Source organism: Physella acuta, unplaced genomic scaffold (assembly GCF_028476545.2).
Source record: "Physella acuta isolate Inbredline_101_S28 unplaced genomic scaffold, ASM2847654v3 ptg001128l, whole genome shotgun sequence".
NCBI classification, from domain to species: domain Eukaryota; kingdom Metazoa; phylum Mollusca; class Gastropoda; family Physidae; genus Physella; species Physella acuta.
Window position 1 is genome coordinate 185,645 of NW_026732645.1, and position 16,877 is coordinate 202,521.

At 40.3% G+C, this 16,877-nt stretch overlaps 1 protein-coding gene across 3 annotated transcripts; it reads left to right on the top strand.

Moving 5' to 3' along the window:
- The first annotated feature begins 6,445 nt into the window (after positions 1–6,445).
- Positions 6,446–12,664, top strand: LOC131956115 (interaptin). Of its 3 annotated transcripts, none has more exons than XM_059320536.1 (8): positions 6,446–6,640; positions 7,810–7,970; positions 8,515–8,647; positions 9,119–9,172; positions 9,321–9,943; positions 10,424–10,540; positions 11,056–11,191; positions 12,058–12,664. In XM_059320536.1, exons 2-8 carry the CDS (start codon positions 7,866–7,868, stop codon positions 12,513–12,515), a joined length of 1,626 nt encoding a protein of 541 aa, XP_059176519.1. In that variant the 5' UTR covers positions 6,446–6,640; positions 7,810–7,865; the 3' UTR covers positions 12,516–12,664. The 3 variants fall into 3 exon arrangements, with proteins under 3 accessions (XP_059176519.1, XP_059176522.1, XP_059176520.1); XM_059320539.1 differs by having other exon boundaries at positions 7,839–7,970; XM_059320537.1 differs by lacking the exon at positions 6,446–6,640 and having other exon boundaries at positions 7,732–7,970.
- Positions 12,665–16,877: the final 4,213 nt, after the last annotated feature.

A 16,877-nucleotide genomic window follows, 5' to 3' on the forward strand; every position in this document is an offset into this window, starting at 1 on the left:
ACCGTCCAGAAATGATGTGACGTGTTTGCCACCCCCACCCCGTCACGGCGTTACACAACAATGCCATAGAGTCATGGATCGTCATGGAAAATATTAATATTTAAGTCTGACCAACACTAAATGGCATCAAACCGCAGCCTATCACACTTATAAATTTCAAAAGTTTGTTATATAAAACAGTGATTTCTGATTTCTTCATCATTATAAAATATAAATGTAGATCTAGTCAGTGGCATAGTGAGGTCGGGAGTCACCCGGTGCGGCACCCCCCATAAAAAATATATTAAATTTATTAATAGTACATATAGGCCTATATATATGTAACTAGGGTAGGCCTAGCTACTAGTTACAAATCTGATGCAACTGATAACGAACGATAAGCTGAGACGCAGTATTACAGTCTGATGCAACTGATAGCAGGTGGCTTATTAGATCGGAATGATAACAATCTCAAAGCCAACGCGTGCTATTTTGGGAAACGGTACGAGGGGATTCAGACGGCCTGTCAACTTTGATTGATAGGACGCAGATGTTTTATTAAACGGACTGTACGTTAGAACTGCGCAACTAGTAGTCGGAGACATCGAGTACAAGTATCGATTACGGAGGAATACAAGTACGAATACGAGTACGAATACAAGGGATAAATAGGAGGGGACGGCTGAACTCGCGGCTCTTCCCTTTTCGATCGCCCGCTCTCTTCATCGCTCGCTTTAGATCAGTCAGTCTGTGTGACATATCAAGTTGGTTATATTGTGTTAAGAAGGACAATAGACATGTGGATTCAGTTATATGAAGCCTAGTGAGGACTGTTAGGGGTCAGTTGATTCAGACTATTATTGTGAAGCATTCCTGTTGATTCATTGTGTTATATTGAAGCATTTCTTGATTCATGTAATAAAAGGATCAATAGCGAACCTGCATCTTCGAGTATTTCTACTGTAGTCGATGTTGTGTAGCATGAGTGGTTAAACTCGTTACATTTGGCACTACAGGCAAATAGTCTCGTAACATGTGGCGTTGCGAGCAGGGTAACTGTTCGCTCGTTACAATTGGCGTCGTCGGACAGGATGAATTCAACTAGACTTGCCGCTTTAGGCACCCATAGTCAACCTTGTGCATAACTGTGTTTAGTGTGTGTGTGAATTCGGACATTCAGGAACTGTGAAAATTGAGGAACGAGAAAAATTTTTCATACACACACGGTAAGAAAGAACTCTTTTTTTGTTACTTACGGAATAAAATGTCTACTCTGGACGAGAAGCAGACCCATATAGTGGTCCTACCCAGAGAGTCCCACATTAACAAATTTTACGGGGACGGTGATCCTACTTTAACCAACAGGTTCAGTGAAGAGGTCAAAGCGGCCTGGGCCTCGAGAGGCATGTCACCAGAGGAAAGATTAAGACTGCTGATGGGCAGTTTAGGAGAGACGGTTAGGGCAGAGGTCAAATGCCACGATAAAACCATCCAATCAGATCCAGATAAGGTGCTGGATCTGATTATGGAGACCTTTGGGGAGAGACGGTCGGGATCGCAACTGCTGGCAGGGTTCGTAGGCTTAAGGCAGAGAATGGCGGAGAGTGTGATGGAGTACTCACACCGGATGAACAGGGCCTTTGATTCGGTAAAGGTCAAAACACCTGACATTGATGCGCGCCTACTGAGGGACCATTTCATCGAGGGGCTAGCAACCCCGATCCTAAGAAGAGAGTTGAAAGAGGAGGTCCACAAAGACCCGCAGTTGACCTTCCTTCAGGTCAGGAACTCAGCGATCCGCAGGTCCGAGGATGAGGACCAATCGAACTGTTCGGTGGACAAAGTCTCTGTGCCTGAACAGAGACAATCCCCACCCACAGGGGCCGACACGATGGAGACCATGAAGGCTCAACTGTTGGCCCACCTAGATAAGGTTGACCAACGATTGGAGAGGTTAGAAAGCAGGTCAACAGCTGAGAATCAGGGCAAAAACGGGACAAAACAGAGACAGGTTGGACAGCCGCGACCTGCCGCTCCATCGCTCCGGTGGACGGCTGACGGTCGACCAACAATTTGCTTGTCCTGTTCACAACCCGGACATATGGCACGGTACTGTCCGGTGAAACGATCGCCCTCTGTACGGCAGGTCAAGGCTACAGAGCGGCGAGGTAATGACTTAGTAAACAAAATGACACAGAAACACAGTAAGGAGAAAAAGAAAGGTAAAACACAACTAATGAAAAAAATGAACTGTGAAATGAACTGGGATGTTGAAAAGTTTCAAGTGAACAATTTGTTGGTAGAGAAAAATGATGATAAGAAGGAAATTGGTAGACTTAAGAATGAGATCTCAATGTTAACCAGGAAACTGGATAGGGAAAGGTCATGCAAATTAAAAGCACAGGAGAAATGTTCATCTTTAGAGTGTCTGTTATCGGAAGAAGTAAATAAAAATAGTAGACAACAGAACAGTGTTGGCAAACTAGAAGAAATGAAAGAGTCTCAAACAAGACTTGAAGAGAAATTATCCGATATTGAAAAAGAACTTCAAAGTACAGCAAGGCTGGGATCCATCGAACAGCGATGGGCAGCAGAATTGGCACTCGTTGACCTAGAGAGAAAACATCGCCCGGGGCGGTCCAATGGCAATGCGGGCGCCTTATCAAGGAATCCTTACGAGAGACCGGGCGATGAGGAAGAAACGCTGACAGGAATATGTGAGGTCAGAGCGTCAACAGATATCCCTTATGGGGTGCAAGTGATGCAAAACGGGCAGACCGGGGTGGAGCACATATCCACAGAGCCCGGACATATGGACAGTAGTGATTTTAATTGCCTTAATCACAAAAAGATAAGAGATGCCCAGAGAACGGATAGTGGCTTACAACCGCTATTGAAATACGTCCAGGAACAAAAATTCCCAGGAAGAAGGGAAAGAGAACAATTTGGTCGAGAAACAAAGAAAATACTGAGTCAGTGGGACCGTCTCAGTATAGAGGATGGTGTTCTCATGCGGAGAATTCATGACCAAATTGATGGGACAATACACCAGGTGGTGGTGCCTGGACAGTTACGAGAAGAAGTGCTAAGGTTGGCACATGACAGGGCAGGACACCAGGGTCAGGACAGGACGCACAAAATTTTACGACGGAGGTGTTACTGGCCCAATATGGAAATGGAGGTCAAACGCCATTGTGAGGCTTGTGTGAGGTGTCAGCATGCGAAAATGCCAGTTGTCAAAATGAGACAGCCATCAGGACACCTACTAGCGACAAAACCACTAGAGATTGTGGCTATGGATTTTACGTCGTTGGAGCAATCATCGGATGGGACGGAACATGTGTTGGTAATGACTGATGTATTCACCAAATGGACTGTGGCGGTGCCCACACGAGATCAGACTGCCAAAACAGTGGCAAAGGTCTTAATAGAACATTGGTTCATCAAATATGGCATACCAAGACAATTACACTCTGACCAAGGAAGGGCTTTCGAGTCAGAAGTAATTAACCAACTGTGCAGCCACTACGGGATCAACAAATCTAGAACAACCACATTTAATCCGAAAGGAAACGGACAGTGTGAACGGTTCAACCGTAGCATGCATGATTTGCTGCGTACCCTAGAACCTGAACAGAAAAAACGTTGGCCTGATTTTCTCCCAGAGTTGGTATATCTATACAACTGCACCCCCCATGCCACAACCGGCTTTTCGCCACACATGTTGCTGTTCGGACGGGAGGCTCGACTCCCTCTTGACTTGTTCCTAGGAAAAGGGGAGAGTATGACTGGCTCATACACCGCACTGGAATATGTGAATGAACATATGAGAAGAATTAGAGAAATGTACAGGGTAGTACAGGAAAGACTAGAACATGAAGCACGGCGAAGGGAACCGCCGGTACAGACAAAGGACCCGCCACTCAAACTGAACGACAGGGTATTACTGCGTAGCCACCCGTTAGGCAGAAACAAAATCCACGATCTCTGGGGACAGGAGATATGGCAAGTCGTGGAGATGCCTAAAGTAGCAGGTGGCCCCTTTAAGATAAGACCCATCGATCACGCCAAACCGGATCGGTGGGCGAATATTGCTCAATTAAAGAAATATTGGAATAGGCAAGAAGAGCAGTTACACACAAGGAAATCCAAGACAATTAGGGAACCGGAAACTATAACGGAAATTCACATACCCATCCCGGAACCATATCACCATCAACAGAACAACCGCGATACACAAGTGGAGGATAACGGCAACAAAGAGGATCCCGTTCCTTCCAGAAACAGAGAGACAGTAGACCATCAGATAAGTGGTCCGCGGAGAAGTTTGAGGAACAGAAGGAAGACGAAATTTTTTGTCAGCAACCATCAATTCTTTCATGGTCGCGCTGGTATGAGAACAGACGGTTCAAAAAGCTATAAAAGTGAACTGGTGAAGGCACCAAACGAAAAGGGTGAATTCTAGAACTGTTTTGTGTCTCAGGAAGATGATGTAGACACAGTTGATATGTGAAATAGGTATAACTGTCAATCGTATACGAATGGGACGACGTGGACAGTGAGTGGAACAATAAAATTTTTTTTTACGATTGTGCGATTGACTTTGGAGGAGTGCACCTGCCAGGCGTTGTTTGTGGTGGAAAACACACAAAAAAAGGCAGGGGTGGATGTAACTAGGGTAGGCCTAGCTACTAGTTACAAATCTGATGCAACTGATAACGAACGATAAGCTGAGACGCAGTATTACAGTCTGATGCAACTGATAGCAGGTGGCTTATTAGATCGGAATGATAACAATCTCAAAGCCAACGCGTGCTATTTTGGGAAACGGTACGAGGGGATTCAGACGGCCTGTCAACTTTGATTGATAGGACGCAGATGTTTTATTAAACGGACTGTACGTTAGAACTGCGCAACTAGTAGTCGGAGACATCGAGTACAAGTATCGATTACGGAGGAATACAAGTACGAATACGAGTACGAATACAAGGGATAAATAGGAGGGGACGGCTGAACTCGCGGCTCTTCCCTTTTCGATCGCCCGCTCTCTTCATCGCTCGCTTTAGATCAGTCAGTCTGTGTGACATATCAAGTTGGTTATATTGTGTTAAGAAGGACAATAGACATGTGGATTCAGTTATATGAAGCCTAGTGAGGACTGTTAGGGGTCAGTTGATTCAGACTATTATTGTGAAGCATTCCTGTTGATTCATTGTGTTATATTGAAGCATTTCTTGATTCATGTAATAAAAGGATCAATAGCGAACCTGCATCTTCGAGTATTTCTACTGTAGTCGATGTTGTGTAGCATGAGTGGTTAAACTCGTTACATTTGGCACTACAGGCAAATAGTCTCGTAACATGTGGCGTTGCGAGCAGGGTAACTGTTCGCTCGTTACATATATATATATATATATATATATATATATATATATATATATATATATATATATTCCATATACACTTGTAAGTATGTGTGTACGCATGAGTATATTAAGTATATAACTCAAATATTTTTTTTCTTCTGGATATATTTGATTTTTACCCCTCTTTTTTGTCCTCTTAAGTCTTAATAAACTATTTAATTCACTCTCACCAATCATTTAAGTAAGTGAAATTATCCTTTTTTTTTGTATATATTTTGCTATTTTTTGCCTTGGTGTTACCCACACTAAATGGTGTCACCTCCACCCCACCCCCCCCCCCCCCCCTCGCTAGGTCCCTGGATCTAGTAGAAGTAAATAAAATATTAACAGACTCTAGCTGCATAACCTGTCGCAAGACGGGCAGAAAAAATTATTTGTTTCGTTAGATTTTCGATTTTTTTCTAGATCTAGAGAATCTAGATCTAGAATCTGGATTTCTAGATCTAGATCGCTAGATCTAGATTCTAGATCTAGATCAGTTACTAAACATGGAGAAAGTGTAGGCCTAAAGTCTAAAGTTTTTTATTTAGACCTCAAAAATAAATATCCATAAGGCCCACCACAATAAACTTTATTTAATTCAATAAAGTGTATTGAGTGCTAAATGCATTAACTTAGGTTAAATCTATAGGCCTACTATTAGATTATTCACTATTAGTCTATCTACTATCTAGTAATAGTATCTAGATATTCTAGATCTAGATCTAGATCTAGAAATCTAGATCTAGATATAATCTATATGCCATAAAGTCCCCTTACTCATTTTTACGATTTTTACCTCAACCTAAGACGGCTAAACTAGTTTCTTGATATCGAAACAAATGTTTGGGCATTGCTAGCTATAAAAGAATTCTTAAGAACCATGACCCGAGTACGTTCTTAGAATCGGGGTTTCCCATTACAATTTGAAGCTTTATGGATTGTTTATCCTAGATATGCATAGTAACTGAGCATAACTTAGTGGTTGATTAGTTAGGCTTGCATTACTGATCTGATGCCGCAGAATTTGGTTATTTTACATATGTGATATGGTTGTGCAGGATTGCAATCGAATAATTAGACCTATTCTTAAATCGATCTTGCCTGGTTTAGTAAGTCTGCATGTCAGACTTATCATTTGATGCTAGTAAATTCATACTGATTACTCAATGCTGGTTTCTGCCGTATCTTAAAGATTAAGGTGTTCGTGTGTTTGGAGCGCGAGCGAACGTAGCGTCATACAATTAAAAACTCAGGTAAGTCTTTGATTGATCGATCGTGTCTAGATCTAGGCCCACTTTCTCCTATTGATAATATTTTCAATAAGAGTTTTACTCTGCTTTTTATTAAATGGTGGGTCGGGGGAGTACGCAGATTTTTTGGGGCAGTGTTTCTTCCAGACTTTTTTCTTCGGGGGGGGGGGGGGGGGGCACTTGAAATTTTCGGGGAGGGGGAGGGCGGTAGACTTTTTTCGGGGGGGGGGGGGGGCGGACACTTTTAAATGTATATATCTTCAATATAAATTCCATTTCGTTCGGTGTGTGTGTGGGGGGGGGGGGGGCTCCTTCCCCCCGAAGAGATGCCTGGAATAAACTCTGTTTTGGCGTAGGGGGGAGCGGCAAGTCTAGAAAAGGCGCCACGCCATAGTGTGTGTGGTTGCCCCGGTGTAAAACTTAAAAAGTTCTTTTTAAAGAGCAGAAAAGAACAGAACACAAAATAACACATCACACAAAACTAATGCAAAAACCAAAAAAAAAAAAAAATTAAATAACACGCAACATAAAAAAAAAAAAAAAAAAAACCCACCAGATTTTGTAATCCTTGTAGAACGAAGTTTATTTTTCGGTGAATGTAATATTTAAAATGTTTAAGGGCAGCTAACAACAGTTAAGGAACGACTCTATTTAATCTACATCTATTTATATAAAAAAATTAAAGTTAAACAATATTATATATAATAGCTGTTTGCAAGTAGCTAAACAATATTATTCTCTTTTTCAAAACCAATTATTTTAATAAAAATGCTAAAATTCCCAACCATGAAACAAGCTCATGAAAATTAAAATTGATAAAAACGCGCTATTTCATTACATTAAATCGTACACGGTAATGATAAAGCAATGTTGCAAATAATTTTACCTTATCCAGTGTCACAACTACGAACAACATACTTTTGACATATGAACCTTTTTCACAATATTACCATGTTTGCAATAGCAGCTGCATTATTACTTTGTTAAAAATATATATCTTCATACTGTTCACACTCCCTATTTCGTTACACGGACTATATTTGTCAAGGTATATCGTTTTTTTTTTTTTACATTTTGGGCTAGTTGCTAAGATATCTTCTTGGATTTTGTTCATTTATTTTCGCATGATTAAAATGACACATACTTATTTCATACACACAAAAACTCTTCAGCAAGCTGATGTTGTATCTTTATCACTAAGAGCCGAACCCCACTTTGAACCTTCACAATGGCCCAGACTAACCCAATGTTGAGTATCATCCAAGCGAAACTCGACTTCATCGCAGAGGAGAAATCTCGACTGAAAGCAGGCATTGATTCATACGTCAATATAGTAAGTCCAGACGAATTACAAGGTTTGTTGCATGCTCGTAACAGTGGCGTAGCGAGGTCGGGTGTCACCCGGTGCGGCACTTAATGGTGTCACCCCCCCCCCCCCCCAAAGGCATAGAGACCCTTCCCAGGGACAAACTTTCAAACTTTCGATTTGCACCCCCCCCTCGAGTTTTCGATTTGCACCCCCCCCCCCCCTCAAACTTTCGATTTGCACCCCCCCTCGAGTTTTCGATTTGCACCCCCCCCCTCAAACTTTCGATTTGCACCCCCCCCCCTCGAGTTTTTCTCTATATATTTTGCTCTTTTTGCCTTGGTGTCACCCCCCTAAATGGTGTCACCCGGTGCGGTCCGCACCCCCCGCCCCCCCCCTCGCTACGCCCCTGGCTCGTAATATATGCAAAACCTTAGCATATTCGTTGTGTCTTCCACTTATTCCCTTCCTGTCAAAGAGTTAACTCTTAACAATATACTTTCCATGTTTTGTGTAATAATTACACGTGAGAGTTGGCATGTATGTTGTATAAACACTGAGATTCTTTTAGTACACGTCGGAAGCCACGGCAGCTGTGGAGAATGGGTCGTCTGCTGAAGGTACGAGACAGCATCTGATTGACGTCAACTCTAGACTTGACCTAACTCTGCAACTCATTCTGAAGACGATTGAAGCATTTCGATGTGAGCCTCATCCGTTTTGTTTTATTTCTGATTAATGATTAATCTAAAAAATTATTTTTTTTAAAGTGGTTTTGTAAACCAGTACAAGTCTGATACTTTATAGGAGACCACCCATTACCTTAACGATAAAACCACCAGCCTTTACCTTTTTAGAGCTTATCTGCGTAAATGTGTTAGAGTTTTAGTTGTATTTAATAAATCATTAACGTTATTACCATGTTTGTTTTTATTGGGATTGTTAAGAAAAATGCTATAAGTTAATGACTAATCGACTACATGCTAAGATATTTGTACTTGACATTAATCTGATTCTATTGTGCGTAATATTACTTCAATAGAAAATACAATCTGTGAAGTCTTGTTTTGTTGCTAGAACTGTAAATGGTTTCTACTGTCGTCTTTTAAAACACGTAGTCTTAGAAAAATTAAATATTGAGGTTATTATTATTATTATTATTATTATTATTACAGACGTAGAAGCTGCCGAACAACAGTCTGACCAGAGCACAACATTCTTCAGCTCCTGTAAGTCTGATGTTTAAATAAATACCAATTTATGACCTTTTTCTATTCAGATTCTTTAAAAAATTGCAATGTTATAGAGTTTAAATATACATGTTTTCACAAGCAAACACATTACGATTTCATATTTGACTGATATAATTTGTTGCAGATTCCAAAATCTACGACCAGCGGCTTGAGAGTCTAGAAGTTTCAACCTCGTTTCAAGACGAGGTCAATCAGAACACAACAAAACAAATGGCCTCCATCGAGGAAAGATTTCACGCTCTCGAAAGCGAAATCCAAACTCTGAAAGTAAAGAACTTGGAGCTGGAAGAGAGTCACGTGACCTTCTCTTCAAAAACCACGAATCACATATCTGAGCTGGATGAGAGAACCAACCAAATCAAGGACAGACAGGAGTCACTACATGAACAGCAAAAACTCGCCGAGATAGATTTCGCCAATACTTTCGTCACCAAATCCGATTTTTCCGAACACACTGAATGGGTTAAAAGAACAAACCAAACTTTGGAGGCCTTGAGCACGAAAGTGACGCACAACACCGTGGATCTGAATGACGTGACAAACACGTGCAAGGACTTAGGAGAAACAACCAAGGAGCTGGTGAGTAAGGTGGAGACGGTGCAAGGGACGATGCAGGATTTGAAGTTGGCCAACAGCACCGAGATGAACAAACTGCGGGAAATGAAGAAATTGCTGGCGGCCAATGAAAAGAGCAAGAAGGAAACTATGGACTATTTTAAGGCCAGGATGGAACAGGGAGAAACTTTGGTACGTCAAATATTTGTCACACGTAACTTAGCTGGTTGAAGTTTAATGAGTCCGGTGGTAAGGGGATGGTTGGCTTCTAATCTAGGGTAACACTATCGCAAGGGATATCATTATTGAATCGTACGAAATGGGGGGGGGGGGCAAATAAAAAAATATCAAATTGCTAATTGGACAAAGTAAACAAAATATATGCTAATTGAAAAGTTTCAACTCATATGATAGGCAAAATACCTTAAGATAAAGAGACGTGGTAGCTCTAAATAAGAAAAAAAATGAATACAAATTGAGGAGAAAGGAAATAGTTTTTACGTAGCGACATAGTTTATTTATCTGTTCTAGCAGTTTGATAATACATCTTTAAACTTGTCTATCATCGTGCTAAATATAACGATGCTATAGCTGTAATCCAGCGGTTGTTTTCTTTAAAAATACATTTTTGAAACAGTACTAAATTTTAAAATATTTTTTCCCTTCACTTAGAACAAAAACATCTACAAACTTATAGCGTCTAGATTGGAACCACTGAACAGACTGCAGGAAATTTTTAACAAACATAAGCAACAACAACCTAGTCGAGTAGATGGGCTCAACAGCAAGGTCAGTTAATTAAACAAAGTCTTACGCCAACATTTTTAAATGTGTTAAATCGACTTGTCCTTTAGATGACATGTCTCTCTGCAGTGTATTTTATTGTAGATTGTAATAAAATACACCGCCGCAACCTACGCATCTTCTCCCACTAAACTATCTATGCGGACACAATACACTAATACCTAGTACATTACCGTTCTTGGGGGGCCCACCGGGATCTTTTATCCGAGGCCCACCGGGATTTTACCCGGAAGACCGGCGGGCCATTCCACCCCTGGTATTATATAACTTAATGCAATAACTGATTGTAAAATACCCACACATCAGAATGTAAAGATTGTTGTATAGTCATCAAGATATATGTCCGATAGACCTTTATGAAAAGATATATCCCGCCCTCCCATGTCTCTGTCCATTCCATCCCTATCATCCCATCCATCAAACCAAATCCAATTTAGGGTGACATACAGATGGATTAACCAAAATCCTGTAACATAAATTTTGTTTTGTTTTGCATGCAGGTTGTTGAACTAAAATACAGGGCCGACGATTTCAGCTCACGGATTAACGAAATGAGTGCACGGATTAATGCATTGAGCTCACAATTTTCCATATGTAGCTCACAGATCTTTGACTTGCAAGTAAAATGTGAAGACGGTAAGCATCTATATTTATATGTCACTGTCTGCTACCTCCCCTCCCTCACCCAACCCCTTACTTGGAAAATTAGCAAAATAAAAACTGTCACAGTCAATGGAAAAACGAAACTTTCCACAACCGTGACGTCACACGCAACATATAGGACATATTCTAAACAAAGGCATAGCGAGGGGGGAACATATATTCCCGGGCGCCGACCTTACGGGGCGCCGAAATGGGTTTGAAAAATAAATTGAAAGCTTGAGGGGGGTGCAAATCGAAAGTGTCGCTACGCCTCTGATTCTAAAGCCGGAAAAGTAAACACAATAAAATGACGTCATTGTTTCTAGAGTAAACATATATCGAGGAGATCGCCCAAGTGTCAGTTACACTACGGTAGGGACACTCGGCAAGGCCATTGTTCGGTTTAACTGTTCTAATTTAAATGGTGTATGCCACCGTGTCCTTTTTGTAGGGTTATCATTGAAACGAACGTACGCGCCATAGTACTTAGGCGGGAGCCCGGGGCACAAAATCGCACCCAGTTAAAGGCGGCAGCGAACACGCCTGATTCGATTCAGTCATACAGACAGACAGACAGACAGACAGACAGACAGACGGACGGACGGACGGACGGACGGACGGACGGACGGACGGACGGACGGACGGACGGACGGACGGACGGACGGACGGACGGACAAAAAGACAGAAGGACAAAATGACAGAAAGACAGAAAGACAGAAAGACAGAAAGACAGAAAGACAGAAAGACAGAAAGACAGAAAGACAAAGACAGAAAGACAGAAAACCTAACACATCTAGTTTTGGAAGTGTAATTTTATTGGCACAATATGTGTCACGTGATATTCTGTTTTTTATTTACAGATGTAATTAAAGAAGAAATAGAAGAAGACCAACTTTCTAACAACAATGACGAAATTAACCAAGTTGGCTTCACTGCTTATTTAAAGTCCACGCTAAACGTAGATTCGAACACACAGCTGGGTGACCTGCTGGACGAACTTACTGAAGATACCGGATTTACTGCATCAAGCGGATTGTTCGTTGCACCTGTTGAAGGTCTTTACTTGTTTTTCCTGTCCTTAAAACAAGTCGGCTCAGGGAGAATTCGAGCCCATGTAAAAACTCTAAACTATGAAGATTCAGATGTGTATGTTGTATGTAAAGCCATGACGAATGAGGATGGTACAACCAGCTGTGGTCTAGGGGTCTCTTACATGAATGCGGGAGACACCGCGACGGTTAAAATAGTCCATGTGGATGGTGAACCACAGTTGTCACCATACACGAGTTTCTCTGGTTGTCTCATCAGCCGCTCATAATGAGTGTTTAGTCACCATCTCACATGTGAGTGTTGGAGTCACTATCACTCTTCACCCCAGATTTTTTTTCTAGCTATACGCTTTTTTAGATGGTGAGTGTGTATCGTATAATTTTTGTGTAGTTTAACTACCCTATGTGTGTGGTTCATTATGTGCTTACTAGAAAACTCATATATAGATCGACGTGTGCTTGAAATCGGTCAGTTTTGCATTAAAGTTTTGATCTTACTTTGGCATCCCTTGTTTGTCCAAGTATTTTGTATTGGAATTTATCGTGTTTTGTTAAAAAGTTTTGTTTTTGTGTTTAGTGATTACAAATTATGTGCGGTCCACACCCCCTTTCCCTCCCGACGCCTCTGCATCTTACTATTCTTAATAAAACAATCTTAGCACCTAGTTAAAGTTTCACAACTTAGAAAATTTCACTCATAACGTTATTTAATAAATTAATACGTTAAATAATTTTTTTTTCAAGCATCTCATTAGTGGGGCGCACCCCCCTCCCATCGAACAAAACAGAAAAAAAATTGTGTAGAAAATATATACTTTAACCTTAACCAGTGTCCCCCCCTCCCCTCTTCTGAAAGAAACTAAATGGCATATTGGGCTGGTAAGTAGGTCACCAACAAGTTCTACGGCTCAATAGAACCTGCATGAGCCATAGACATAGAACTGTTTATTGACCTACTACCAGCCCTACACGTGACGCGCTGTGTTTTGCGTGGACACATTTACGAAGCGAAGGTTTACGATCGCAACTAGATTAGAATCTAGATATCGAAAGTGAAAGTAATGTTTTATTTTGCAACATACAAAGTCTTTTAAATTCTTAAGGTAATTAATAGATCTACATCGCTGAGACAACAAGGGTATGTACTTAACGTAATAGCATTATTAAGTATTTAAATAAGATTTAGGCCCTAGATCTAGAGACTAGTGAACAAAGTAAATTTGTGTCACCGCTCTGTTAGGATTAATTTTGATCCGATCATTCTTAGATACAATTTAATACCAGCAGTTAAAAACTTCTCATGAAATTATTTGGTTGTATGTTTAATTCGTTTTTCAAAAGTAATGATTTGACGTAAGTCCTGCAGCTTCAGTAGAGGGGGGGGGGGGTCGCTCCCAGTAGGTACGCAAGGGGGGGGGGCTATCCCTACGAGCATTTTAAAGACAGTGCCGCCTTTTTCGGTGAATAATTAAATACATTTTAAAACAAGTTCCGCAACACTGAAAAAAAAAACAACCAACAAACACATAACTAAAAGTACGAATTGAAAACTGTCATGTATACCTTAAATATCACATTTTTAACAACTCATGGCAATTAGATCTATAGCCTACTTCTTGGCTTACTTATCTGCGCCTAGCTAAACGCCTGTACATCTGCTGTTTGTGTTACCCCTGCTGGATGTAGAACGTCAACCACATACTGATCGATCTTAATTCGCAAGTGTAGTCTTTGCTTGAGTCGTCAGGCTCAATTCAGCCATACATCTTATATACGGGTGCCCTATTTATTTTGGGTTTTAAGATCAATCTAGAAACGTAGGGTAATTGTTTACCTATAGTGTGCCCCGTAGAATACGATTGTGCTAATCTATGATAAGTTACTACTAGCAGGAAGGGAAGCTGGAGGTCCCTTGTCAGCTGATCTTGAACATTTTCATAAGGCAGCTAGTACAGATGCACATATTTTTAGATAGATTGTGTTAAAAACTCTATGCAACTATATGGTGGGGGGGGGGGGGGGGAAGCTGAATAAATGTACAGAAAAATAAACACATTCTCACACAACTTCAAGAAGGTTAGTATGAGTCAAAATTTTCAGCACGTACAGATGTACTTAACGAACAAATACATAAATACCTCGGAAAAAAACAACAGTATAAAACCCTGTGGACAAGATTATAATAGGATACAAAAGATGAATAAGCAAACTTTATTTTATAGGTTGGAGACATACTAGAGACATTTGACAGTTGGTTTCAAAGTGGATAACTACAGTAGCATACGTTTACATTTACTGACATCCAGTAACGTCAAAGTTTTCTTTATATATATATATATATATATATATATATATATATATATATATATATATATATATATATATATATATATATATATATATATATATATATATATATATACAGCTGTAGTAACGACTCGTGTCAGAATATTGTGTCTCTATCACCAACAGCCAAATCCCACAGTAAAGCATCAAAATGGCGCAGAGTAAAGCGATGTTGAACATGATCAAAGTAAAACTTGAATTTATTACAGAGGAGAAATCTAGGCTGATAGCAGGCATTGATTCATACGTCATTAAGGTATGTCATTGTGAGTTGGGGTGGAGTAGGGGGGGAGGGGACGAAAGCAACGAGCTGTACGATCATATTGGTATACATACACACACGGGGATATATATATATATATATATATATATATATATATATATATATATATATATATATATATATATATATATATATATATATATATATATATCTGTTAGTTCATTAATCGACGTATTCTACTGCCGTACGCGAACATTTGTATACACATCTGGCAAAAAGTAAAACTATTTCAGCACACATCTGAAGCCACGGCAGCTCTGGAGAAAGGATCGTCTGCTGAAGATGTCAGACATCTGAGAGACATCAACTCTCGACTTGACATAGCCCTGCAACTTATTTTAAAGATGGGCGATACGTTTCACAGTAAGAAGGGTTTCTATCTCTTTGGTTTATACGTTTGGGTGCCGGTTTTGATGTATTCATTGATGTTTCTAACGAGAATGGAGTAACTCCTCTTGTTTTGTAGGATGTATTTACAGAAACGTTTACAGGTCTCTAATGTGCTGAAGAGGTTGCGCTGGTTTCCTTTTGTGACATCCGGGTCTTGCGTTTATGACAGTTTTAAACTTTCCCTGACTAGATTCAGATAGCTGCTAAACCTGGGTAAACTCAAAGTCTCGAACTGAACTCGATACTTTCATGTTAGCATCTCGTATTCTGCCATTCGTCCACTCTTTTGGTTACCGCGAAGACGAGACCTCGATAAGTCTATCATGGATCTAATGTCGATGTCTCCCGAATTGTTTACTTCTTTATGCCACCAACGAGGCTTTAAATAGATGACACTTCCAAAATATTACTATAAATCTTACCATTTGATATAAGGTTGTAACTAAGCTGGCTGTATTCTAAAGGAGTAAAAAATAATTGTTCACAGATGATGAAAACAACTCATGTATGTATAACATTTGTGATTTCAATACAACAATCATAAAGACAGATTTGGGTGAAGAGTTCTGCATGAAAAAAGTAGTTAAAGAGTTATTTAATACTCGCTCGTCATACTTTATTTTTAATCAATGAATATCTCATAAACGTAAACATAAGTGTTTAGTTTCATATTTAACTGGTACATGTTGCAGATTCCAAAATCTGCGACCAGCGACTTGAGAACTTGGAGATTTCAGCCTCGTTTCAAGACGACATCAACCAAAGCAACTCAAAACAAATATCGTCATTAGAGGAAAAATTTCACGCCCTCGAAAGCGAAATCCAAACTCTGAAAGCAAAAAACACGGAACTCGAGAAAGTTCACGTGAACTGCTTCTCGAAAATCATGAATCACATATCTGAGTTAGATGAGAGAACCAATCAAATCATGGAAAGGCAGGAGTCACTTCATGAACAACAAAAACTCGCCGAGATAGATTTCGTCAACACTTTCGTCTCCAAATCCGATTTTACCGAACACACTGAATGGGTTAAAAAAAACGAACCAAGCTCTGGAGGCATTGAGCATGAAAGTAACGCACAACACTGTGGATCTGAATGACGTGACAAAGACGTGCAAGAACTTAGAGGCTACAACCAAGGAGCTGGTGAGTAAGGTGGAGATGGTGCTGGGTAAAGTGCAGGAACTGAAGCTGATCAGCAACAACGGGGTGCTACGACGCCGGGAGATGGACAAAAAGCTGACGTCCATTGAGAACAAGCAGGACGCCATGGCACAAGGAGATATCGTGGTGCGTTTTAAGTGTTTCACATCTATTTTTGTTGGCGTTTAGGCTGGCGTTTTGGTTATTTTTAACGTGTTATTAAGGTTGGTGGCTAGGTTGCGTCTCAAAATTTTCTATGATTTTTAAAATATCTTAGTTCGAATCCCTTCGTAGTATTCGTGTGTCTTGGAGAAGTCCACAGGTTTTATCATTTCGGCAATTTCCGGATAACCTTGAGCACCATTGTAGGGTTCAGACCTTTAACCAAAACACTAACGACTTTGAATTTGGATTAAGACACAAAACATCTATAAGCTAAATCAGGGCACATTAGTAGATAAATAAAG

Excerpts from the sequence above, each read along its gene's own strand:
- LOC131956115 (XM_059320536.1), top strand. The coding sequence starts at position 7,866 with ATGGCCCAGACTAACCCAATGTTGAGTATCATCCAAGCGAAACTCGAC. Across the intron at positions 10,541-11,055 it reads TAGATGGGCTCAACAGCAAG|GTTGTTGAACTAAAATACAG; the intron begins GTCAGTTAATTA and ends TTTTGCATGCAG. Across the intron at positions 11,192-12,057 it reads GCAAGTAAAATGTGAAGACG|ATGTAATTAAAGAAGAAATA; the intron begins GTAAGCATCTAT and ends TTTTATTTACAG.